At 39.2% G+C, this 26,678-nt stretch overlaps 1 protein-coding gene across 1 annotated transcript; it reads left to right on the forward strand.

The window, feature by feature from the left end:
• The first annotated feature begins 2,017 nt into the window (after window positions 1-2,017).
• On the forward strand, window positions 2,018-25,998 carry MATK (megakaryocyte-associated tyrosine kinase). Its single transcript, XM_053461874.1, has 13 exons — window positions 2,018-2,120; window positions 4,680-4,746; window positions 13,746-13,859; window positions 14,542-14,657; window positions 15,556-15,775; window positions 16,547-16,640; window positions 20,013-20,078; window positions 20,386-20,485; window positions 21,100-21,184; window positions 21,262-21,332; window positions 22,302-22,497; window positions 22,742-22,828; window positions 24,851-25,998. The coding sequence occupies exons 2-13, from the start codon at window positions 4,741-4,743 to the stop codon at window positions 25,028-25,030; spliced, it is 1,335 nt and encodes a 444-aa protein (XP_053317849.1). The 5' UTR covers window positions 2,018-2,120; window positions 4,680-4,740; the 3' UTR covers window positions 25,031-25,998.
• The last annotated feature ends 680 nt before the right edge of the window (window positions 25,999-26,678 follow it).

Raw genomic sequence — 26,678 nt, forward strand, 5'->3', positions numbered from 1 at the left:
CTGTAACCTAAATATATCTCGGTCATCCTATGGTTCTAACTTCACAACACTTTTACTATAACAACAGTTGTCAAAAAGACATCAGTTCTGAATCCTTTTGAAACAATGCTTGGCTTTTGATCTACCAGTACAGTGGTAAACAAAGACCTTCTAGAAACCAGCAGCAATCATATACGGTATTTACCCAGATTCAAATCTGTAAGAATTTTCGGTGAGTACATATAAAGTGCAGTTTTAATATATTTATTATATAGACAATATTTATCTGGCAGACTGCTTGTTGCTTCTCTAAAAATGTTAATGGGAAAGTGTGTTTTGTGACATCTTCTTTAGGTTGTAAATACTGTTAACCTTTGGATGTCATCTAGTATACTGCACTATTATTACATGATAACTGGGGCCTAAAAGAAAACACATTTATATGCAGTGTGCTAGGTGGACAGTGATCATCAACAATAACAATAAAACTGACAATATACAAGTTGGCAATATACATTAAGACATTGGCATAGGAGGAGAGGATCCCGCTCTTGCTATCTTACACTATATTATTCTGTAAAGCTTCTATGATAATTATAAGAGCTGCATAATGCTAATAAAGGCCATTGTATCTGTTTTGACTGTGTGGCAGTGCATGTTGCCATAAGACAGAGATCTTGTCTGCTTAGACCTATAACATTAAACCCATATCCTAATCCCACCCAACAGTACCCAATAACGACACTAGACGCTAATTGTGGGGTAGAGCTTTTGCTGCTGCTTTTATTGACAGATTAACATAGCGTCAGTTCCTTGAGTCAGCAGAATTTCCCAATTTGACTCTCCAAGCCCATTGTTGGCAAAATGTTATATTGATATTGTATTAGGTGCTGGCCAGGGGACCCACACCACAGCTATGACAAAACAAAAACAGACACATCCCACTTCTCCCCTTAATTTAACCCTTCTGGATGCAACAGTGTTGCAGCCACCTACCAGTGGTGAGAGTCCTTATTGCTGCCTCATGCATGGGCCATTAGTCAAACAGTCTCCTTTCCTATTGGTCCAGGGGGCCCTCTGTCTTGGAGACAGGGCTGGATAGCTGCATTACAAGTATACCTAAGGAGATAAACCACTTTAAAAGGAGTGAACGTAGACAGCAGGAGAGAGCTGGTATATTTTGTACAGGGATCAAGTACAACCAAATGGCCCTCACCATCCAATATGAGTTAACTTAGGCACACATGTTCACTTACTAACTGTCCTCTAACATGATCCTCCCTGCCAGACCCAACTAAGTGTGGAAAATGTCCTCCTAGGCAGCAAGTTCAGAGATGTTTTTTTGCACAGGGAACACAGGGGCCCTGTTGCAGTCTATGTCGGAGTTGTGGACTGGGCCCCCAAAACCTAGCATGGACATCCAGCCAGTTAAAAACTAAGGGGAATGGAGCATTGCCGCATCCTGCTCTCCAATCACTTCACCATTGGGATCCATAGACATGATTTGTGCAGCACCTCTACACAAAATCCAAACAAAAGATCTCTGTAGCGATGTAAAGTATGACTATATATATTACGATATATAATATTGTGTCACGCATAGTAATTAAAGGAAATAACCCTTGGTAACATGAAGTGAACCCAACATGCTTTTAATGGTTGGATGGTAAATACAATTGTTATCTATACTACTACATTGCTAAATGTGACCTGCCGCTGTTTTTAAACATTTTAAGTAATCAGACAACATAAAAAGTATGTGACTCTGTATATACTTTGCATACATGTATACTTGCATATACTGTATTACATTTTTATATATACACATAGTTCCTATATTTTCTTTGTACTGTAATCGGTTCCCTTTTCTATGTCCTAGTTATTTTTTTATTTCTGTGTGTGCCTCATAAATCTCCCTATGCTTGTTCTCAATTGCACAGTACTTATCACAGCCTGATAAGTATTTTTAGTGCCCTTCCTTGTTCATAGTGCACTTGTATGAGGTTTTTTTTTCTACTGTTAAGAGGAAATGTTTCTTATAAATTTCACAGGCTTTCAATCTGCCGAAGCTAAATTGCCACAAAATCATACCATTTGACAAAGCTGTTGATCTCCGGATATCGACTCAATAACATCAACTGGTAAGTTTATCATATGCTATGAAACAAGTAAGGAATGAAAAGCTGCATTTCGTTTGGTAACAGTGTTGTATGGCTTCTTTTTCTTTAATGTTGAACTCGATGTGTGTGGATTAGTTTAATTTGATAGATATTATTAATATAGGACATGCAGAGAACTTTAGGAACTTCATCATTCGTATGATGGGACCCGGGCAGGACTAGGTGTGCATAAGCAGCCCTGGCTGCTACATATCTATGCTCTCGCAGTGTGTGACCATACATATGAAGCTGGTGGCCGCACAAAGCCGCAGTATCTAAGTATTTGGTGTTATTGTCCACCAGGCGAATGTCTAGTATAGATGGCCAGTCTGGGCCTATGTGTGATGAACAGTGATGTATTTAGGGTGCCCTTTGTCAGATTTCATCTCCACGACCACAGTCCTATTTACTGCCCACTGGGATATGACACCTCAGAAGGACATACATAACCTGCTATGGAGGCTGTGCTGCTTATATCAACTTGGGGCCTAGGGTCCCATAATAAAGGAATACAGCTCCCCTCCAGCCAGTGGCATATATATTGGGGTAGGAGGTTTTGGGGAGTGTGGCTGGCAGTAAACAAGAAAAATGTGTTATCAACAGCAGAGACCCCCAACAAGGATGATAAAAACAATTTCTAGTGAAAGGAGAAAGACGTAAACATGGCAAAACTAGATTAACCCCTTAAGGACCAAAGCCTTTTTTACACTACAGGACCAGATACGTTTTCATATCAATTGGACCCTGGGCAAGCACTCCCGTAGTGCCTCTTCCCCATCATCACCCCCAGAGACACTTTGTCCCCTCCTTCACTGTACCATACCTCTATTTTCCTCGTTCATGTAGATCAACTGAACAAGACATACAAACCCTGTATTTGCAGGTATTAATAAATTAACATGAAAAATAGCATTCCAGGTACAAAGCAACTAAAAAACACACAGACCAGCCGTGCAGGTATAGATTAACTGAAAAATCACAAGCAAACTGAGTATTGAAGGTATAGATCAAATAAATAATGCTTGAAAATCCTAAATAGCTGGCATACATAACATGTTGCTCACCCCAAAGGCTAGCCCTGGCACCCAGATTGCGTACATAGGACTTGTCTCAGCACAGAATTGCATCCACTGGATCTGCCCAGAACCCAGATTGGATGCATAGGACTTGCCATCTTTTCTCTCAAATAAAATGTCTGTGTCATCTTTGCCTCCAAACAGCATCATTGTCCCAATCAGCCTGCCTATGCCATATTTGCCCCAAACAGCCTGCCTGAACCATCTTTGCCCCAATCAGCCTCCCTGTATCACCTTTGCCCTAAACAGCTTCCTTGTGCCACATTCAAGCTATCGCACACATACTCATTCATTCAATCATTCACAGATAATCATTCACAAATACTTATTCATTCACTAATTCATTCACACATATTCATTCACAAATACTCATTCATTCATTCACACATACTCATTCATACATCCTCCCCCACCCCTTACCTCAACTGCAGATTTCTCTGTGGTGCTCACACACTTTCGCAGGGGCCCTCTGCTTACCTCTCCAATGTGCTAGCAACCTCCCCTTTACTGCTCAGGGGAAGCAGGAACGCAGCAGGGTCACATCATGTGATGTAATGTAACATGATCCTGCTGCATCTCTGCTTCTCTTGAGTGTTACAAGAAAGATGACTTGCAATGCAGAAGTAAGCAGCAGGCCCGTACTAAAGTCAGATTCAGAGTGCACACATGGGACTTGCCACAGCACCCAGATTGCATCCACAGGACTTGCCCAGCGCTAGGATTGCATCCATGGGACTTGCCCCAGCACCCAGATTGCATGTTTAGTGATGTGAAAAAGGGAAGAGATCAACATAAGATGGAAAACATTAGTATAGAAAAGAGCATGAATTTGTGGTGTGTAGTGGTAGGCCTCTGGAATGCCATGACTAAGGTGGAAGCAGTAGAGGTTTAAGTAGGTGTGTGAAGGGTACTGGTTACTGAGTGCTCATCCTGTAATTAGCTTTGTTAAGAATTGAAGCCTGGATAGTTGAAGGAAAACATATCTATGTAAACTCTTTTTTCTTTGAGCCTCCAAACAAACAATTTTGCAACTCTAGTATCTTTCGTTAACCACTACAAACCTTATGCTACCAACCATCTTAAGCCAGGCTCCTTGCAAGATTCATGCTCATTTGGACTATTTTGGCAGATATGCAAGTTTAAATATTCATATTTTGTGTTTTTTGGTATACATACCATATACGTGTTTTGGAGACATTGTTTCTTTTTTTTTGGTCAAATGTTATTTACCTTTCCAAAGGCACATTCCTTCCCTCCTGATCCCCTCCACGTCTGGCCTCTTACAGCTATAACTTACAGGAGTCCGTAAGTAGAACAAAACGCAAGAAGAACGTTGTACATAAAAATACTAAATAACTGACAGAACACAAAGCATTTTCAAAGGTGTTATATTTGTATGCCTTATTTTATGCCTTATTTTAACCTTGCCTATATACAGGAATAAGTATCTTCTTTTCAATGTTAGATTTTGGTTACACTCTGTTGTGAAGAATTGCCAATGAAGAGAGAAGATCTGCATTTTCACCATGTCTGTAAGTCCACAGCATTACACCAGATACATGATCACATTTCAAGGTCTTGTATACGGTAGGGCCAGTTTAGAAAGTAGACAACCCAAGTCAAAAGTGTGGATGCTGATTCCATTAAGCCCCTCCACATTTGCTTTCTGCAGCATCCCTAAATATGTGCTACATCTGCCTAGTGGGAAATGTATCCATGCCACCACATAATTTTTTTTCGTAGCATGTGAAGGACATTTTCTATGCAATAGTGGGTGTGTTCAGCCATTTGTTTAACATAAAAACAATACACCAGAGGAGCACATGGACTGTAAACGGCCACAATTGTGGGATATCCCAAGTTAAGCATAGGCACCTCATTAAAGAATGTATCAAATTTGCTTTCGGGCAAGAGTACCTGTGTACCTGGTTGTGCACCACTTTAATTTAACCCCTTTTTTTTTTTTTTGCACCCTTCGTAGCAATGGCAGTTTTAACATTTCTGCGGTGCTCGTGTTTAGCTATAATTTTCTTCTTTCTCATTTATGTACCCACGTAGGACAAGAAGGGTTTTCTTTAGATGTTATTGTTTTGGTTGTATCATATAATTTACTATAACAAAAAGTATAAAATATGCTGACAAATTGAGAAAACGTCTTGAAACCTCTTTTACTCATCTATAAAAGCTAATGGAAAAAAATGCTAAATAGATTCTACTAGTTGTCCTGAGTTTAGAAATAACGAATGTTATAATGTTTTTTGCAAGTTATAGGGCAATAATAACAAGTAGCGTTTTGCTATTTCAAAACCATTTTTTCCAAAACTGGTATTTCTGTCCCATGTTCTATTTGGGACACCGCCATCTTGCGAGAGGTGGCATTTCTGATCGCTGTCCAGAGAAGATTTAAAAATATGTGAAAAAAATAAATGGCTTTGAAATAGCAAAATGATACTTGCCCTATAAATTGCAAAAAAAAAAAAAAAAACTTTGGGTATTTCTAAACTAAGGACAAATAGTATAATCTGGTTAGCAGTTTTTTCATTAGCTTTTGTAGATGAGTAAAAGATTTTTCTTTTCAGTTTTTCACCATATCCTATTATTTTTTATACAAAATTTGATGATATGATCTAAAAGCCCTTCTTGTTCTGAAAGCAATATATAACTTGTGTGGGTACACTAACTAAGAGAGAAGAAAATTACCGTGAGCACCACAAAAAACTTAAAACAACCTTGGTCAATACAGAGTTAGACTGAGACTCAGTGTCAGCCTGGCTATAATGCTGTCAGCCTATTTGGTGTATTTTTAATGCTAGTTGGGATTTAATTCCCACTGATTGTACCCCCACTATTTAAAATAGGGGGCCAGTGGCCTTATTTTATTTGTTTATGTGCATGTATAGACAGATAATATTGATGCAATGTATAGCAAGGGTTCACCATGCGAACCCTAAGCCACAGGAGCTGACATTTTGTTAAGGAGACTTGATTATAATTTTTAGTACAAATCAGACTTCCGTCTAGGGGCGCTCGTAATACACGATATGATATAGCTCAAAAAAGAACAAAAAGAAAGAAGAAAATATAGTGTAGTATATTCTGATTCTTGTGAAATCCCAGGGTTATGCTCCAAAGGTTACACTCACAATAAAAAAGACGTTTAAGGCTTCCAGAATCAACTCCTTGGTGTGTGCGTGTCAATCCGTTTGTGTCGTGGAACATGCAAAACAGAAATGTACCATAGAATGATATCTTTCTATAATACTATGCACGCAAGATTGGAATGCACTCACATTTGGGTAGATAATTCCCGCTTATCTGTTATCAGGGCCGGACTGGCCCACCGGGATACCGGGAAATTTCCCGGTGGGCCGACAGGTCCGTGGTTTGGGACCAGGGGCGGGCTGGGACCAGGGGCGGGCTGGGACCAGGGGCGGGCTGGGACCTGAGCGGCCGCTGGGTGCTGATGCGGCCGGCCGGCGCTACTATAATACTTTTTTCTTAATTTAATATGGCAAGCTGGTCCGGCTTGCCATATTAAATTTTAAAAATGTATTACAGTATCGCCGGCCGGCCGCATCGGCACCCAGCGGCCGTGTGCGATGGCCGCTTAGTGATGGGAGCAGCGTGAGCGGTGAAAGCTCCGCCCCCTCGCACTGACCTTTCACCCCTCACGCTGCTCCCATCACTATGCAGCCATCAGATTGCTGGGAATGTAATCTGAACGGCCAATGCGTGCTGATGCCGCCGGCCGGCTCTGCTTTAATACTTTTTTTTTACTTTATATGGCGAGCCGATCCTGCTTACCATATAAATAAAAAAAAAAGTGTTAAAGTAGCTCCGAAAAAAGGACACTAGGGGGCGCTCGTGTATACCGGTTTAGGAAAATCGAAAAAATAAAACAGAAAAAGACAAATGATTGCGTGGTATTGTATACAAAAAGTGGCGCTGTACGACTAAGTAATGCACTCACACTTTATGTAAACTTTCAGGCTTCAAAAAAACATCCAGTCCTCCGGGTAGATATATAATGGGAATATGCAAGGAAAGCAGAAGACACGTGGGAAACACAATGGTGTAGTATCTAACAATGGTGTGACCCGCAAATATAGAGAGACACTTACACTTACTACAAGGGTATAACACCCATCAGATGTGTATTCCTGGTATTTCTCCTCCGTGCTGTAGAACACTTTTCCGTATTTCCCGAATGTGAGCTGGTGCTTTGTGATGGAATGGAGGTGAGTCCACACTAAATTCCAATCAAATAAATTTATTTATAGGCTATAAGCCAAAATAATAAAAGGTTTAACAAATATCCACTCAGGGATGTTTAAAAACCATAAATAAAAGATCCAAAAAATAAAAGAGCTCTGTAAAATCCTTAAATCCTCAACGCGTTTCGTCAAATAGACTTCATCAGGAGTGTTCATCGTTTGCTGTGTGTTTCTTTTTAAATGTTCCGGGCGCCATCGTGGTCTGCCGACGTCTGACGTCAGTCCGTGCGTCGTCATCGACGTTCCGTCTATCCCTCTGATCCTCCGTGTATGCCGTGGAGATACGTGCCATAGAAAGACATTGGTAAGTAAAAAAACTATATTACTACAAGTTCGCGCTTATCAATGTATGTAGATAGATTCTCTTATGCTATCCGGCGGTACCAGAGACCTGGGGCATCTCTGGCCGCATGTGGGGGACATCGGGACCGGGCGCAACCGATCCCGTTACCAGTGTCTCTTTACCTCATTCTAGGTATACGAGATCGTGCTGGATACAGAGAATTAAAGCAGAGACGGGGACGAGATTACATCCACAAAGAAAGGTATTATTCTTATTTCTTTATGTTGTATCGGGTGTATGGAAAATGTATTGTTAAATGAATGTTCTTTTATGTTGTCTGGGGTATATGAAAAATATATTGTTAGATGAATGTTCTAAATCGTATACTAAACAATGTATTTCTTTTCCTCCTTCCATAAGTATTAAATTGGATAAAAGATCTATATATTGTGTTCATATAATATAGTGTATGGTGCTAGGAACATAGGAGAATAAATCTATGAAAAAATATGAAGAAATATGAGAAAATATAATGCTGAATATATTCCTTGTGTTTATGTGATATGATGTAGGGTGCTATAGACATAAAAAATAATAATAATAAATATATGAACAAAAAATATGTATAATTCTAAATATGTTTACTAAAAAAAGTGTTTATTTCTATAATTCTGTGTATGTATAAAAATATCTCTATATAATGCTAAGTATGTTTACTTGGGAAAGTATTTGTCTCTGTAGTTTTATGTATGTGTGAAAAAAGAAAAATAAATATATATGTAATTCAATAAATGAGAATGATGTATGAAATCGAAGATGAAAATGAGTGTATATGTTATTGTATAAATGGAAATGATGATAATAAAGTGAATTAAAATAATGGATAATGTAAACAATAAAATGAAATAAAAAACATGAAGGAAATTGACTGATAATAACTGAAAAAATAAAAATATATAATGATGAAAAATAATAATAAAAAATGAAAAACATTGTAAAGTAAATAAAAATTGAGTGTGGAAAATAGGTCATTGGTGTTCCTATTATTTGTTTATTTTATTTCCATTAGATATGGAAAGGCCAATTACATGTATGTCAATATATCCAGTTCCATATTTAAACCTCCCTCCTTGAAAGTTTTTAATTTAAAAATCCATTCGGTTTCCCGTCTTGATAGATTGTCAACCGTACTACCCCCTCTCCAATTGGGGGGGACCCAATCTATCCCTATGATCTTTAAGGTATCTAAAGAGAATTTTGGGCATTCATCTAACAATATATTTTTCATATACCCCAGACAACATAAAAGAACATTCATTTAACAATACATTTTCCATACACCCGATACAACATAAAGAAATAAGAATAATACCTTTCTTTGTGGATGTAATCTCGTCCCCGTCTCTGCTTTAATTCTCTGTATCCAGCACGATCTCGTATACCTAGAATGAGGTAAAGAGACACTGGTAACGGGATCGGTTGCGCCCGGTCCCGATGTCCCCCACATGCGGCCAGAGATGCCCCAGGTCTCTGGTACCGCCGGATAGCATAAGAGAATCTATCTACATACATTGATAAGCGCGAACTTGTAGTAATATAGTTTTTTTACTTACCGATGTCTTTCTATGGCACGTATCTCCACGGCATACACGGAGGATCAGAGGGATAGACGGAACGTCGATGACGACGCACGGACTGACGTCAGACGTCGGCAGACCACGATGGCGCCCGGAACATTTAAAAAGAAACACACAGCAAACGATGAACACTCCTGATGAAGTCTATTTGACGAAACGCGTTGAGGATTTAAGGATTTTACAGAGCTCTTTTATTTTTTGGATCTTTTATTTATGGTTTTTAAACATCCCTGAGTGGATATTTGTTAAACCTTTTATTATTTTGGCTTATAGCCTATAAATAAATTTATTTGATTGGAATTTAGTGTGGACTCACCTCCATTCCATCACAAAGCACCAGCTCACATTCGGGAAATACGGAAAAGTGTTCTACAGCACGGAGGAGAAATACCAGGAATACACATCTGATGGGTGTTATACCCTTGTAGTAAGTGTAAGTGTCTCTCTATATTTGCGGGTCACACCATTGTTAGATACTACACCATTGTGTTTCCCACGTGTCTTCTGCTTTCCTTGCATATTCCCATTATATATCTACCCGGAGGACTGGATGTTTTTTTGAAGCCTGAAAGTTTACATAAAGTGTGAGTGCATTACTTAGTCGTACAGCGCCACTTTTTGTATACAATACCACGCAATCATTTGTCTTTTTCTGTTTTATTTTTTCGATTTTCCTAAACCGGTATACACGAGCGCCCCCTAGTGTCCTTTTTTCTGTTCAAGAAAAACACTTGGAGAGTGTTTTTTACGGGCTGCAGCTGGGTATCCGGAACCAGTGACAAGAAAGTAGGGAAGTATATTGGTCACTGTTTCTCTCCATATAATCTTTTCAGACTGTCCTTCACCACTTTGCTTTTGCACATTAAAGTAGCTCCGGCCGGCGGCATCAGCACGCATCGGCCGTTTAGACTACATTCCCAGCAGTCTGATGGCTGCATAATGATGGGAGCAGCGTGAGGGGTGGAAGCTCCGCCCCTCGCATTTAGACTGCTGCAGCACCGGATGTCAGGTCAGTGACATCCTGTCAGGAGAGAGAAGAGAACAGTGTGCGGCTATCAGAGGACGGAAGTCAAGAGAAGTAGAAGGTGAGTAAAGTAATGTATTTTTTTGTACAAAATGTATAATATTTTTTTGAATGAAATCGGCATGTGTGTGTATGTAAGTGTGTCCCCCTATATGCCACTCTGCCTCCAGAAATGCCTTTTACCCCCCTATATGCCACTCTGTCCCATGACATGCCTTTTAACCCCCTATATGCCAGAGTGGCATATATGGGTATAAGGCATTTCTGGATGCAGAGTGACATATAGGGGATTAAAAGGCATATGATGGGACAGAGTGGCATATAGGGGAACATAAGGCTTTTTTGGAGGCAGAATGCCCCATGATATGCCTTTTAACCCCCTTTATGCCACTCTGCCTCCAGAAATGCCTTATACCCCTATATGCCACTCTGTCCCATGATATGCCTTCTAACCCCCTATATGCCACTCTGCCATATAGGGGGTTAAAAGGCATATCATGGGACAGAGTGGCATATAGGGGTATAAGGCATTTCTGGATGCAGAGTGACATATAGGAGGTCAAAAGGCATATCTGGAGGTATAGTGGCAAAAAGGGGGTTAAAGGCATATCACGGGGCAGAGGGGCATATAGGAGGGTTGAGGCATATCAGGGAGGCAGAGTGGCATATGGGGGTTAAAAGGCATATCATGGGACAGAGTGGCATATAGGGGGGCATAAGGCTTTTCTGTAGGCAGAGTGCAGATATGCCTTTTAACCCCCTTTATGCCACTCTGCCTCCAGAAATGCCTTATACCCCCTATATGCCACTCTGTCCCATGATATGCCTTTTAACCCCCTATATGGCAGAGTGGCATATAGGGGGTTAGAAGACATATCATGAGACAGAGTGGCATATAGGGGTATAAGGCATTTCTGGATGCAGAGTGACATAGAGGAGGTCAAAAGGCATATCTGGAGGTATAGTGGCAAAAGGGGGGTTAAAAGGCATATCACGGGGCAGAGTGGCATATAGGAGGGTATAAAGCATATCGGGGAGGCAGAGTGGCATATAGGAGGGCATAAGGCTTTTCTGGAGGCAGAGTGCCCCATGATATGCCTTTTAACCCCCTTTATGCCACTCTGCCTCCAGGAATGCCTTATACCCCCTATATGCCGCTCTGTCCCATGATATGCCTTTTGAGTGGCATATAGGGGGTTAGAAGGCATATCAGGGGGGCAGAGTGGCAAGCCTTGGGAGCAGATGTGCATAACTCGGGGGTAGGTTGGCAAATAAAAGGAAAAAAAAAAAAAAACATGTCTCAATCATAGCTTATATTAAATATGAAAAAAATAGTCTACATGAATTAATAAAGAAACAAAAGTTTCTTACCAGAATATCGTGAAGAATAATGTGATCACTGTTTTGTTCCACTGAACTTTATGTTCACAGTAGTAAATGTTTTGATCCCATTATGTGTAATGTATTTCATTTATTAGGGCCTTTTAACACTTTTGCTTTCTGGCATTTTAATACAAATAATGAGATAAAAAGAATGGCGAATAGTGTGAGTCGGGTATGTATAAGGGGTGCGTGTGGTTAAAGAGCGCGACCGTGAGATAAACTATATGGGACTGGTCTCCAAATTTTTCCAGGGCTGCTTTTCAGTCCCAGTCCGGCCCTGTCTGTTATGTATCCTGGAGTTGTGCTGGTCGCTCTGGAGCTGGTTCTTCTTGAGCTACAAGATCTTTAGGTCCTGGTGAGGTAAGTCCTCTGGGTTCCACTGACAGTGTCAGCAAGAAAGTGCAGGTGCAAAAATGCAAAATCTTCAGATCCTGGTGAGGTAAGTCCTCTGGGTTCCACTGGCAGTGTCAGCCAAAAAAGTGCAGGTGCAAAATGCTATTAGAAGTCTAGTGATATTTAGGTATTTATTATGTATATATAGTGATTATGTAAAGAGCAAATGTGTCAAGCAAAACTAAAACATAAAATACCAAGGTGAAATAATTTATTATGGGACTACGCCCTTGATATCTAAAAACATGTATGGTTGTAATTCATCAGTAAAATGATCAATAAATATACCAGGAAAAAGGGTGGATATTTAAAAGATCTAAAATACAAATTGATGAATAAAAATAGATAAAAAGTATTTTAGATCTTTTAAATATCCAAAATACCTAAATATCACTAGACTTCTAATAGCATTTTGCACCTTCACTTTTTTGGCTGACACTGCCAGTGGAACCCAGAGGACTTACCTCACCAGGATCTGAAGATTTTGCATTTTTGCACCTGCACTTTCTTGCTGACACTGTCAGTGGAACCCAGAGGACTTACCTCACCAGGACCTAAAGATCTTGTAGCTCAAGAAGAACCAGCTCCAGAGCGACCAGCACAACTCCAGGATACATAACAGATAAGCGGGAATTATTTACCCAAATGTGAGTGCATTCCATTCTTGCGTGCATAGTATTATAGAAAGATATCATTCTATGGTACATTTCTGTTTTGCATGTTCCACGACACAAACGGATTGACACGCACACACCAAGGAGTTGATTCTTTAAGCCTTAAAGGTCTTTTTTATTGTGAGTGTAACCTTTGGAGCATAACCCTGGGATTTCACAAGAATCAGAATATACTACACTATATTTTCTTCTTTCTTTTTGTTCTTTTTTGAGCTATATCATATCGTGTATTACGAGCGCCCCTAGACGGAAGTCTGATTTGTTCTATTGTTCCAACATTCTGTGGAGGATGTTTACAGGGTGGCTGCTGTAGTACCCGATCGCTCTAAAAAAAGGGAAGTATTCATTGTTTTGATTATATATTTCTTATTTCACATCGGTTGACACGTGGTTTCCAAATTCTGTTCTGTTCACATATTATAATTTTTAGTGCCTGTGAGATGAGCTAAAGATTACAGATAATTGAAAGTGTTGTGGCAGATATAGGGTTAAATTTAACCCTTTACTTTTAATTAATTTCTTAACTACAAGGATGTATGCATGCACTTTAGACACAGTGACCTCATTAATCTTTTTTTTTTTTAGGAATTTTTTTAGGAAATTTTTAGGAATGTTTATGTGGACGTACAAGAAAAAAACTGCTAAAATCTAATTTTTTTATCAATTAAGTAAAATCAGTTTAGAGCAGTAGTAGGGGAGTGAGGTATACCCCGACGAAGCTGAGCCACGTCTCAGCGGCTTTTTTTGTTTATTTGGATATAAAAATAAACTTTCAAAAGGTGCAAACATGGCATCCCACATAACAGATAATATTGATCAGTGTAAAGGAATGTACTCTAAGAAGGCAAATGTCTTTTTGACAGAAAAACCTGCTGCCTGGGATGCAATGTATAGCAAGGTTTGACCATACCAAACCTAAGCCACAGGAGCTGACATTTCGTAAAGGAGACTTGATCACAATTGTTAGTGCCTGTGAGGTGAGCTAAAGATTACAAAGTATTTAAAATGCTAATATATATATATATATACATATATATATATATATATATATATATATATATATATATATATATATATATATACTATTTTAATAAAGACCTCTGCATGCTATTTTGGATTATGTTCAATTTGAGGACCCATTCCATAACTTTAGAGAATAAGTTCATAATACTCAGAATGAATAAATGGGTGCAATCCCCCCTCCTCCATGTTTTACATATATGCTGGTGTTCCATGGGGTCGGAATTAATGCTACTATGTAATTTTTGTCCAAGAGCCATTTTGGATTAATTGTTGTATAGACAAGACTAAATATATCATTTGATGAATTAGATGGAAATTATTTATGCTAGATGCTAAGCAAGAAATTACACACACAGATAAACTTTAATTGGGATCCTGTTTCAAGAAATCGTTTTTGTCTACTTACAAATGATAAAGAGAAATCGAGAGATACTGTGGTTGTTCTGTTTCAAATCAAATGACTTTATTACTAATTAATATAAATAAAAGGAATATTTTTTCCCAGCATAAAATATTGCGTGCAGTCCTTCTTTTCTGTATTTTTCCTTTTATGTGATCTGGGTTTGGTGTGGTTTACAAAAACAATGTTTTTCTTATGTATAAATTTTATATATTTTTTACCTTCTTCTATCTAAGAATAAAGGCTGGTACCAGGCCCATCACCATGCCAGTGGCGATGTGGGTATCATTTCTGGTAGTGCACTGCGTGAGCGGCCCCCGATTAAGGCGAAACCCCAGCTCAGCTTAATGCCGTAAGTCTTTTACCTAAAACCTTGACAGATGTCCCTTCTTGAAGTAGCACTACATTAAAGCACAATAGCTTTGCACCTCATCTTCCCTCTATCCCTTTCGAATTGATAACCGGATCGGCCAATAGACACATATTTATGAAGTTCAACCAAAGGAACTTTTAGCCCATGGGCAAGCCTAGCAATATGATGGTCATTTATTATGGATGCCAAAAAAATATTTGGCAGACTTAAATTGGGCTAGACTGGAGTAAAACCTGAATTGAATACTTGACTCATAATCAGTTGACTCAATATCATTTCATGTGCTTCAATTAAACAAATTAGGCAAAAATTGTGATACGTTTTATTTCTTGCCCTGTGGCAGCATAGAGAATATTAATATGAACAGGGTGTCATATCATCAAGGAATGTAGAGGACTCTACAGTAAACTGTCTGTATTATATTACTTTAAGTATATTTTATGATTTCTATGACAATAGCTGGGCACAAGAAGGCTCCTTTCATGTAAGTGTTCCACAACCCCAAGCTCCTTAATCTGGCCTTGCATACTGATCATGGGAAATGAAGAAAAAACTTCACAATATGCCCTAGATATGCCTTTCCTTGATGTTACATTCCAAGATTACAAGATTGTTTTTTTAGTGCTACTTTATTATTATTATTATTCTCAAGTGTCACAGTTCCCCTTTAATACTAATTTACTAAGCTATGCCATGTGCAATGAGCTCCCAACTTTATAATACTGATGTAGCTAAACAGATAACAAACCATGAACCTGCCCATTCTCATATTATGCTAACATCACATTGGCCTGCTTTACCTATTTCCATACAAACATAGCCTGTCTGTAGTGTTTTTTTGTATATCTCACACTATGTTTTTCCCCTTCTACCTCAGCTGGTTTCATGGGGCTATTACTGGACCTCAAGCTGTTCAGGAGCTACAGCCCCCAAAGGATGGACTATTCCTGGTGCGCGAGTCCATCCGGTATCCTGGGGACTATGTCCTATGTGTGTGCTACGGTGGCGAGGTTATTCATTATCGGATAGAGTACCAGGATGGGACACTGAGTGTTGATTGCAGCAAGAAATTCAGCAACCTCATCGACATGATTGAGGTGATGTGTGTGACATTTTATGGATGATAGAGTATTTTAGGAATCATACGAAAATAACAAAATGCAAATTTCAGCTGTACATGTTTGTATGTCCTGAACAATCATTTTTTGCCCTAGACAACGATAATTAATAAAGTGTTCAATCACTTTTTCTTTACATGTTATTTATTTACGGAATGTAATAATAAAGAAATGCACATAGATGTTTAGAAGAATGCCGTCTGAATTCATCCTGGTGTTAATTTCCTAACGCTAAGCTAACACTGTTGTATATATATCACAATTAGATTTTTTTTTTATAAACTATACATCAGCCAGAATGCCACAGTGGGCAGCTTTCACCAATGGTTTTTTGGGGAGAAACACGGACCATTAATTCACCCCAGGGTGTTCATTAGGTATGCTTTTTTTTGTTGCGCCAAATACACCTAAGCATTTGCGACAATGGGGCATTCAAACCAGATCATGTGATGAAAATATTATCTAACGAGTATGTATTAGGCAGCTTAGATCTGTAAAACGTCTCTGCAATTGGTAGACAACATATTGGAATTGGGTATTTTGAAAGATTTGGAGTCAAGCTCAAGCTAGGACAAGAGGTAAGCAGGACCGCACAACCCCTGTAGACAAGTCTAGCAGTGTTGAGTAAGATAAGTTTGGGTCCAGCTTAGTTTGTCTTCTCTGAATGATTACCTATGCAATTGTGCTCATATTTAAAAGAACTCTTTAGTTTTAAGGTGTCGCTCACTCTTTCTGTGTTTTGCTTTTCAGTATTACTCCACTTGTCAAGGAGTGCTATGCAGTAAGCTACTGAACCCAAAACACAAACAAGGAATAAAATCAGCAGAAGAAGTGCTTTCAAAGGGTGAGTCATTTCATAGGACATGGCTTGACTTCAACATACTGTATACAAGGCAGTGGTTACAGTACTGGCAAAAAAAAAAAAAAAATATATATATATATATATGTCCTTGCTCTTGCCTGAGCACATGCTAGACACAGCGAAAGCTATCTCCAAGTGAGTGGTTTTCTCCACTTGCCAACAATTGGACTCTTTAGCAAAAAACACTCCTCTATCAGCTTTCATAGCTGACTTTACAAGGGTTTTACAAAAGCTGATCCCCTTTTTACACACTGCCTGCTTATTGATCAGCAACATTAGTCCACACTCCTGTCTAGTCCACACTCCTGGAGCTCCTGTGTAGAATATGGGCTCTAGACTGGATTTAGCATTGTAAGAGCAGCGGTTCCCCTCTGCTCTCCAGATGCTCCGCCCCAGGGACCCCTACCATGGTTTGCAAATTACTAAAAATGTATTGTGTTTGCAAACCCAACTTTCCCTGGGACATACTTTTAACTGGCAAAAAGGAGACTACTATTTACCAAACCAGGCCTAATATACCCCTTACGAAAAAATTACTGCAGTTTTTCTGAAGTAATACTGCAGTTTTTTGGATATGAAAAAACTGCAATACTGCACTTTTACTGCAGTATTACTGCACATTTACTGCAGTTTTACTGCATTTGTACTTCACTGTACTGCAGTTGTACTGCAGTTAGTTTTGTACGGAAGTACAAATGCAATAAAGCTGCGGTACATTGAAGTACAACTGTAGGTTTGCAATATAAAAAAAAAGTGCAGTAAATGTGCAGTAAAACTGCAGTACAGTGAAGTACAAATGCAGTAAGGCTAGGTTTCCACTTGGTTTTTTTTTGCTAAAAACGCCCATAAAAACGCCAATAGCGCCACCTGGCGTTTTTTTAGTGAAAAAACGCTGCAGCCAGATGTTAGCTGTTCTTCCATAGGAAATCGCAAAATGCCATTTCCACTTGGCGTTTTTCTGTTTGGCGTTTTTTCAGTCCTCTTTGGCGTTTTTCTGCTTTTTTGGGCTCTGTGGCAGTTTTTCAAAATCGCAGCATGTTGACACTCTTTTTTGCAAGGAAATCTTGGCGTTTTTCTCCAATAGAAGTCTATGGGAGAGAAAAAACACCATGGAAAAGCCATGTGGGTTTATTGCCTTGGCGTTTTTTATGGCGTTTTTTCCACAGTTACAATGCAGAGGATGGACCCAGTAGCTGTGTGTCCTACGAGAAATAGGCTGAAAACAAACAGTTTCACACAAAACAAAGTCCTGGACTGGTTCATATTGAATTTTACACCATTTGGAACAAACATGCCATTACAAACAAACATACCCGACGCTTCAACTGGATCCTGCGTGCCAAAAGCAACAGCAAACAATTTGCACCATCATTTGGGGCCAATCTTCTTAGAGGAGCAGACATTCGGAATAAAGCATGCCTTACAAACCACAGAAAAGAGACAAAAGGGTCTACCAAGTAAATGACATCAGGAGGGGGCAGATACTTGCCATTCATCCTAATCCCTTTTAGCTGGGTGAAACGTCTAACTTGTAAAGGCTGGAAAAACTGCCTAAGGTCAAAAAAAGCAATTTCCACAGAAAGGCTAAAACGCCAGAAAAAACTCCAGAAAAAACGCCAAAATGCAGGTAAATGCAGTGGCAGTTTTCTTGGCGTTTTTCCTGGCGTTTTTCATCAAGAAAAAAAGCAGGACAAAAACCCAAGTGGAAACCTAGCCTTAAACTGCAGTAAAAGTGCAGTATTGCAGTTTTTTCATGTCAAAAAAATTGCAGTATTACATCAGAAAAACTGCAGTAATTTTTTGTAAGGGACATTCCATCAATAACTACACAACACCTTCTTTTGCTAAATATACAGTTCCATTGCAAATCAGGTTTATTGTCAAAATGTACAGATTTTCAGTTGTTTGCAAAGAACAAATCAAACAAAAAGCAATTTTGAAATAGCTCCACACAACGAATGCTTCAAGTGGTTTCCCCATAATCAACAAAAAATGCAATTTATGATGACTTCTCCAATCTCAAACTTATTCAACCTCTTCATGGCAAGCATCTTTAGTGCTTAGTAGAGCATCCTTTTGCTTTTATGACCTGCTGCAAATAAGATTCATAGCCAGACACCAGCTTCTGGCAGCGTTTCTGAGGAATCTTAGTTCATTTCTCATGTGGCTTGGCCTCCAGTTCAGTAATATTCTTGGGTTTGCATGCTGCAACAGCCTTCTTCAAATTCCACCAGAGATTTTGTATGGGGTTCAAGTCAGGTGACTGTGATGGCCACTGTAGAATCTCCCAGGACTTCTTCTGCAACCAAGCTATGGTGGAATTTGAGGTATTCTTGGGATCATTGTCCTGTTGACAGAGCCAATGACGCCCAAGCTTCAGGTTTCTCACAGACGGCATGACGTTTTCTCCTAGGATTTCCTAATACTTCAATGAATCCATCTTGCCTTCTGGGGTTAAAAGCTGTTAAAAATAAATAATGTAAAATTTTAAAAAAATGTTACCACTCAGATCAGATCAGTTGTGAGTGGCAATAATCAATAGCCAGTGACCTAAAATGCCCCCTAGCAGTGATCTGATCTTAGTGGTAATAAAAAAAGTAAAAATAATAAAATATAAACAAGTCTGTAGGGACCGAAAACGCAAGCTCTAGCCCCTACGATTCTGGCATTGACGGGGTTAATGCTGCACAATGGCTGTCAAGGAGCGATCATGCAACACAAAGTTGTATTTGAGTATTATATGCACCTCCTTTTTAGGACTCTTGGAAAAGGGGTAGATTATATTATACCTGAGCTTTTACGGTACATACACACAATATGCATTTCCTAAACTATACGCTTGTATTGGTAGCTGTCAAAAACCATGCTCGGGAGTTATAGTACATTAACTAGCCTATGATGTCTACTTCTTACTGCACTTATATTATTTCTAATATTTCTAAAGATTTAAAGGGCTGTCCCAGTGGAGATTCAGCACCACTACGGAGCGTACTGTATATGTGTATTTTATTAACCTATTGATTCCCAATTAGAAATTAATGAGCTGCCCCACAGCAACTTAATAGCTGACTTTCTTCATTATAATACATTATCAGCATTTGTTCCAAAATTCAATAGTGTTTATCCCAGCTTCGGGTGTCTACTTGCCAACCTGTTACTAGACACACATTTTGTACATGGATTGAGTTAAAATCCATAGCTCTTTTTACTTAATACAATTCAGTGACCTACCATTTAATGATATAGATTGAACTCTATGGAATCTAGTCTATATTGTCTAATATTCTATTGTCTATTCCATCTCTGTATTTGCATCCCCATCCGTGTCCCCACTAAAATATTTCTCTGTCCTAGCCGGTTGGTTACTAAGTTTTCAGCATCTGACTCTGGGAAAGAAGATTGGAGAGGGAGAATTTGGAGGTAAGACTTTCTTGCAACCATTGCTTTTGCAGGCAAGCATTTTTGCAGAAAATCGTGATTCAAAAACAATTTACGTAAAACAAATCAGGCTAGGAGAGTAACAAAATAATTATATTGCAGTGGCATTGTTAAAAGTTATACTGAAATACCTACAAAAGTCCTTTAAAGGGAAATTTTTATCATTTAATACATTAATTCATGTTAAACTTTGTCATTTACCTTGTATTTTATGGTCTAGTGTATATTATATTATGAATTGAAACAGCATGACACAAGTCCTAAGTGTTTATTTACCCTCTGATTTCAGATGTCATGCAAGGAGAGTACTTGGGTTGTCCTGTGGCAATAAAGAATATTAAGTGTGATGCCACTGCACAGAATTTCTTGGCAGAAACAGCCACAATGACGTAAGTAGAAACATAGCCAAACCAGATTTAGTTCTTAAACTGCACTTTTAAACCCTTAGAGAGATGGTCTAATGGTCCCGGACACCCCTAATATAGAAGAAAGCATATTTGGCCATCCAAGCAAGTTTTGGAGAAGAAGCTCACTAGGGTTGGCTCTTCATAACATAAAGAGACGTTAGCAAGATGCAACTATTCTGCCGCTCGCCTTTTAGTGAATAAACCCAGGGTCAGATTGGGAATTTAAATTGGTCTTGGAACTTTTCAGAAGTAATTTGGTTCTAAGATATAAAGATACAAAAATACTTAAACATAATCCACGTGGATAGGAGCTTAACAGACATTCACAGATCATAGTTAATATGCGGTAGTCCATAAGACAGTTGAAACAAAGATAGTATGAATGTTATTACTATATTTAGTGGTAAAAAAGCCTACATCCTGGTGTGTGTGTGAATATGGAATATCTGGCACCGGATATGTCGAAAGCATAATATATATATAGAAGCATATAGCGTTCTAACTTTTGTTAACATAAATGGCTAGTTTTCTGCACCCTTTATTTACCCTGTACAATGTAAAAAATGTAAAAAGTCGCATTTATGCTGTCTCCGCAGTAAATTACAGCACAAAAATTTGGTTACCCTAAAAGGAGTTGTGCTGCACAATGGGCTATATTTGGTCATGGAGCTATTGGCTAAGGTAAGTCATACATAGGATAGTAGGGCTAAAAATGAATAGATGGGACTGCCATTTTAATTCTTTATTTCCTGCTGTAGGGAAATTTGGTGAACTATCTGCGATCTAGAGGACGGAGTATCGTCCCCCCCCAGCAACTTCGTTTTTCACTGTGAGCAACATCCATAGTGTTAATAACTTTCTTTTTCTATCTCAAAATACATACCATCTCTGGATGCGTGATTTAGTAGTAAACTATTCTGAAAGGAATAGTGATCAGTTAATGTTACATTTACTTGATTTAATGGAGTTTTTTTTTTAGATGAATATAGTGTTCTGAAAGTTTGTGTTGACCACATGTTGAATGCCTTTCTCATCTGCTTGCATAGGTGGCACCTTCTAGCCCTGGTATCAGAAAAGATCAAAATTATGTCATTGCATTTGGTCATATAACCCATTCAAGAATACATTAGAACGCAACCGCAGATGTGCTATGTAGGGTAGAATTCACATTCTACAAGAAACTCTTATGTCCCATGCCAAAATGCTGTGTAGGCGTAAGTTTTATGTAGGGCAAAAGGGGTAGGTGCCTTGACCCTGGCTTATCTGAGTCCTACACTTTTTTGCTTCCACCACATGTGGGGTGAAGTGGCAGGGGATGCCACAGTTGTTACATGTGCATGAAACATGGCCAGCTGAGTTAAATGTAGATCTCCCTGCTGCATTGTAATAAAAATAAAGATCTTTGTTTTGTGCCCATACTAAAAGACGAGCTCAAAAACATTGATGCCTCAGGCAGCACTCCGTCTCACAGGTGATGAGCGCGAGGATATAATGTCATATTGTGGCATACTGTGGCTGTGCCCTGGAAGAGGGAGTGCTAATTTGGATGTCTATGATGGCAGACCTCCACTCATAAGAATAACAGGGAAGTGACCTCCTTCTATGATAGACACATAGTCATCCCAAGGTCTAGACCCAAACAGTATTTAATGGGAGGGAAGTAGGCTGAAAGGAGGCAGAACATGGTGGGTAGTGTTGATGGCCAATAGAAAAAAGACATCAATCAACAGTGTTGCATGTCACTTTGATGAGGTATCATGCATTTGCTCATTTACATTTCTTATTTCTTTGATCCAAGGGACGTGGCTGAGGGCATGGCATACCTTGAGGAGAAGCGGCTTGTACACCGGGATTTGGCTGCACGGAATATTCTGTTGTCTGAGAATGACGATGCAAAAATCAGTGATTTTGGTCTGTCCAAGTCACAGCTTCAGCTAGAAGACCTGAGTAGGCTTCCAATTAAGTGGACTGCACCAGAGGCCCTACACGACAAAGTGAGAAGCATCTTTAATTTACTAGTTTTGTAATTTATTCTATCCATCTAAATGTCATTTGTGTACACTGTCGTTAACAAAAATCTCAACTCAGATTGGATAAAAGCAGGATTGTAATTCAAAATAGTTACAAACAAGCAAAATAACAAACAAATTTGTAAATAGACACTGGCGTAAAATAGTTTAGCGACTTTATGAAGCACTTATTGCGTTTCTAACCATACTTTTTATCATGTTGGCCCAGAAATTTTCATCCCTCTCAGATGTGTGGAGTTTTGGGGTACTGCTATGGGAAGTATATTCCTATGGACGGTCACCATACCCTAAAATGGTAAGTGGTAATTGTGCTTAATGTGGCTGCTAAAATGTTAATTACAAATGTATATACTTATATCTATATTATATTTATATATGAGCAAAGAAGGCTGTGAAAAATGTCTTTATTGTTTAACCTTTTGATCTTTTCTTAAAAAAATACACAATATATTCTGCTGTCATGGATATCAAACAATTGCAAACACAACGCAATATTAAAAAATTGTGAAATATTTGAATGACACAATTACTGAGTCTTTTCCTATGATGCCTGATGAGGTTGGAGAATACATGGCAAGGGATTTGAGACCATTCCTCCATACAGAATCTCTTGAGAGGTCGATGCTGGTGGACTCACTTCTTTAGTTCACCCCACAGGTTTCCTAAGGCGTTCAAGTCAGGGGACTGGGATTGCCGTGGTAGGACCTTGATTTTGTGGTCAGTAAACCATAGTTTGGTGCTATTTTTAAAGAAAACATAAACATTAGTGGAATGGTAAAAAGTATTTTATCTAATGAACAGGAATACATGTATTAACATTTTTGGTATCTATTATGCAGTCCTGCTTTTGACAGGAAATGTGATATACAAACAGAAATTTGGAAAACCAATAGCCGTTTTAAGGTCACCCCTGAATTCATTATGCACCTAACTTATTTATATGCCACTCTGCTCCCCAGATATGCTACTCTGCTCCCAAATATGCTTTATGCCCCCCTTATATACCTTTTACCCCCAGATATGCCCTATAATCCAAGATATGCCACTCTGACCCCCCTCCCCCCCGATTTACAAATGCCTCCCCTGACTTGCCCCCAGACTCCATGGTGTCTAGTGGGAGCAACTGGTGGACGTCTGCACGATGCACGTAGACAACCTATGCTGCTGCCTGCCTGTGTTCATGTTTAAGTGTGGGCATGAGGTACTTTTGCATATGGCTGTCTACTTATTGCCAAAAAACTCTATTTTGGTTTAATCTGACCATAAAACTCAATCCCATTTGAGGTTCCAGTAGTGTCTGATTAATTTAAGGTGGTCAAGTTTTTTTTTTTGGATGAGAGTAGAGGGCTTTTTCTAGAAACATAGAAAGTGACGGCAGATAAGAACCATTAGGCCCATCCAGTCTACCCAACCTCTGAGTACTTTCCTTAGTACCTGGCCTTATCCTATATCTAGCTTAGCCTTATGCCTATCCCATGCTTGCTTACTGTATTAACATCGACCACTTCTGCTGGAAGGCTATTCCATGCGTCCACTACCCTTCCCGTAACGTAATATGTCCTCTTGTTGTGGTTGTATTTCTCCTTTTAAATAAACTCTCTTGCTTTATCTTGTTGATTCGCTTTAAGTATTTAAATGTTTCTATCATATCCCCCCTGTCACGTCTTTCTTCCAGGCTATATAGGTTAAGATTCTTTAACCTGTCCTGGTAAGGTTTATCTTGTAATCCATAAACCATTTTAGTAGCCCTTTTCTGCACTTTCTCCAACATTTCTATATCCTTCTGGAGATATGGTCTCCAGTGCTGTACACAATACTCCAAGTGAGGTCTCACCAGTGATCTGTACAGCGGCATGAGCATTTCCCTCTTCCTACTGCTAATACCTCTCCCTATACAACCAAGCATTCTGCTAGCATTACCTGCTGCTCTACTGCATTGTCTGCCTACCTTTAAATCCTCAGAAATAATTACCCCTAAATCCCTTTCCTCACACGTTGAGGTTAGGACAGTACCAAATAGTCTATACTCTGCCCTTGGGTTTTTATGCCCCAGGTGCATTACTTTGCATTCCAAACAACGTGTGGTCATATAGGTGACATCAGATTGCAGTTTTGGAGACTATTCACAAATGATTAATATTTCAAGCCTCTCAGGGTTGGCTCATTAAGTTCTCAGGTATGCTTGCGATGCTGCGGTGAGTTTTCCACAAGTATTGCTCTTTGAAGCCCTCCCATTTGTATCATGCTATTGGTAAGTATCCCCTTATCAGCAAGGGTAATTCCAGCTCATTATGCCATCTCTCACAATCTGTTGCAGTCAATAAAGAAAGCAGTTGAAGCATTGAAGCAAGGTTACCGTATGGAGTCCCCTGAGAATTGTCCACCAGTCATGTACAGCCTCATGAGAGACTGTTGGATGGAGGAGCCAGAGAAACGGCCCACTTTCAAGAAAATAAAAGAAAAATTAGAGAAAATGCTAAGGGAGAGTGAGTTCTGAGATAAGAAGCATTCCAACTACTTATCTGCCACCAACCTGAAGACATCAGTTAGATTACCAGATGATATGCTAGTGACATTTGTCAACAGGTGTTTTGATGACATAGGCATTTGTAAAATTTGTAATATATGAGGACATGAGCGGAAATCAGCAAGCAGTATTTGTGTTCCACTTTCATCTGTCTGTTTTGAACCAGACCACAATATCACACGATATTCAATCATTGTTTTTAATTTGGCCCCTTGACCTACCCAAATTGACCTACTCAAATTGTTAGAAAAAAAAATGGAGGTACCACCACTGCACCGGTTGTACTTTTGGCTTTTACACACACACAATATATATATATATATATATATAGATTATTTAATACTTAAAATATAGTAAATGCAGATAAAATCATTAAGAGTTCTCGAGTGGCATCACTTCCTTCGTCTAGGGGTTAATACTTTATGCCCAGGTAGCACAAATAAAGAGCATGTAGGCAGACTATGCAAGGCTAAGACAGTTAGGCTACATTGGGAGTCAGTAAAGATGTTATAGGCCAAATTATCACACAATACAGCTACACAAATACTTTTCACACTATTTAAGAGGGGGGTATTTCACTAGCATTTACCCCTAGGCGAATAAGCAGCAATGCACTCTACTTTGTGGAGTGTCCCAGGAAACCTTCAAACTGCTACTGCTCGGGGTCCAGTCCACGTAAATCACTTTATGGACCTAATCATCTAGGAACCCCGGGCTATGCATCGATACCTGGAGATTGCCACCGCTCCCTTGGGATCACCCCGAAACCAAAGATTTAGGGTTATACGGGCATTGCTGTGTTTGGTGGCCTGATTGTGGCGCCGGGCTGTCTGGGCAGGGTTTTATTTGTGGTGATGGGATTATCTGCTTTTTCTGATAGAGTTTTGTATATAAGGCTGCATGTTTTCACAATAAAGTGTTCATTGTTTTAAGCTCAACACTGATTCTGTCTCGTGATTGGGGTGGGCTGCTATAATCACTTACTGTCAAAGTCTCGGGAAGGAAGCAACAATATATACATATACATATAGTCCAAGGTATCCCAAAAATCAAATGAAGAAAAAGAGTAAAAATGAAGACGAAGTACTAGAGAATGCCAAATTGCACTGGACGGTACCAGAAAGCTTGAGAGCCATTTCACTTTGTTTGAGGCTTTTTGTTGGGAAACTGTAGCGCCAAACTTATTGGACATCATGTTTGAAGCATCCATCTGGAGATCGTGACATCCAGCACCTGCATATAACACAGTCGTACCAATCCAAGCCTATTATAAATGCATTATAAACATACTTGGCCATCGTGCATAGGAATGCTCTTTGTCTTAGTTACGATGGTGTGTACAACAGGTAAGTGTCTCTGGATTGTGACTTTTTCTGCCAACCACCACATAATTTAGATGAGAATGAAGTATCTTCATGGGGCTCAATCCTCATTGTCTGTGCTACTTACCCCCACTCCGTTTAGCATATCCCAGCAGTACCACCACTGCATACACAACAAATGATGCAATGATTTTCTATGGTGGTGTTTAACTTACAGTCACCGGGTAATAAGGAAAGGAATGATGTATATTGTATATTTATTAATGATACCACTACAAAAATACTACAAAGTACCA

Source organism: Spea bombifrons, chromosome 1, assembly GCF_027358695.1.
Source record: "Spea bombifrons isolate aSpeBom1 chromosome 1, aSpeBom1.2.pri, whole genome shotgun sequence".
NCBI lineage: Eukaryota > Metazoa > Chordata > Amphibia > Anura > Pelobatidae > Spea > Spea bombifrons.

Excerpts from the sequence above, each read along its gene's own strand:
- MATK (XM_053461874.1), top strand. Across the intron at positions 16,641-20,012 it reads AGAAGAAGTGCTTTCAAAGG|CCGGTTGGTTACTAAGTTTT; the intron begins GTGAGTCATTTC and ends TCTCTGTCCTAG. Across the intron at positions 22,498-22,741 it reads CAGAGGCCCTACACGACAAA|AAATTTTCATCCCTCTCAGA; the intron begins GTGAGAAGCATC and ends ATGTTGGCCCAG.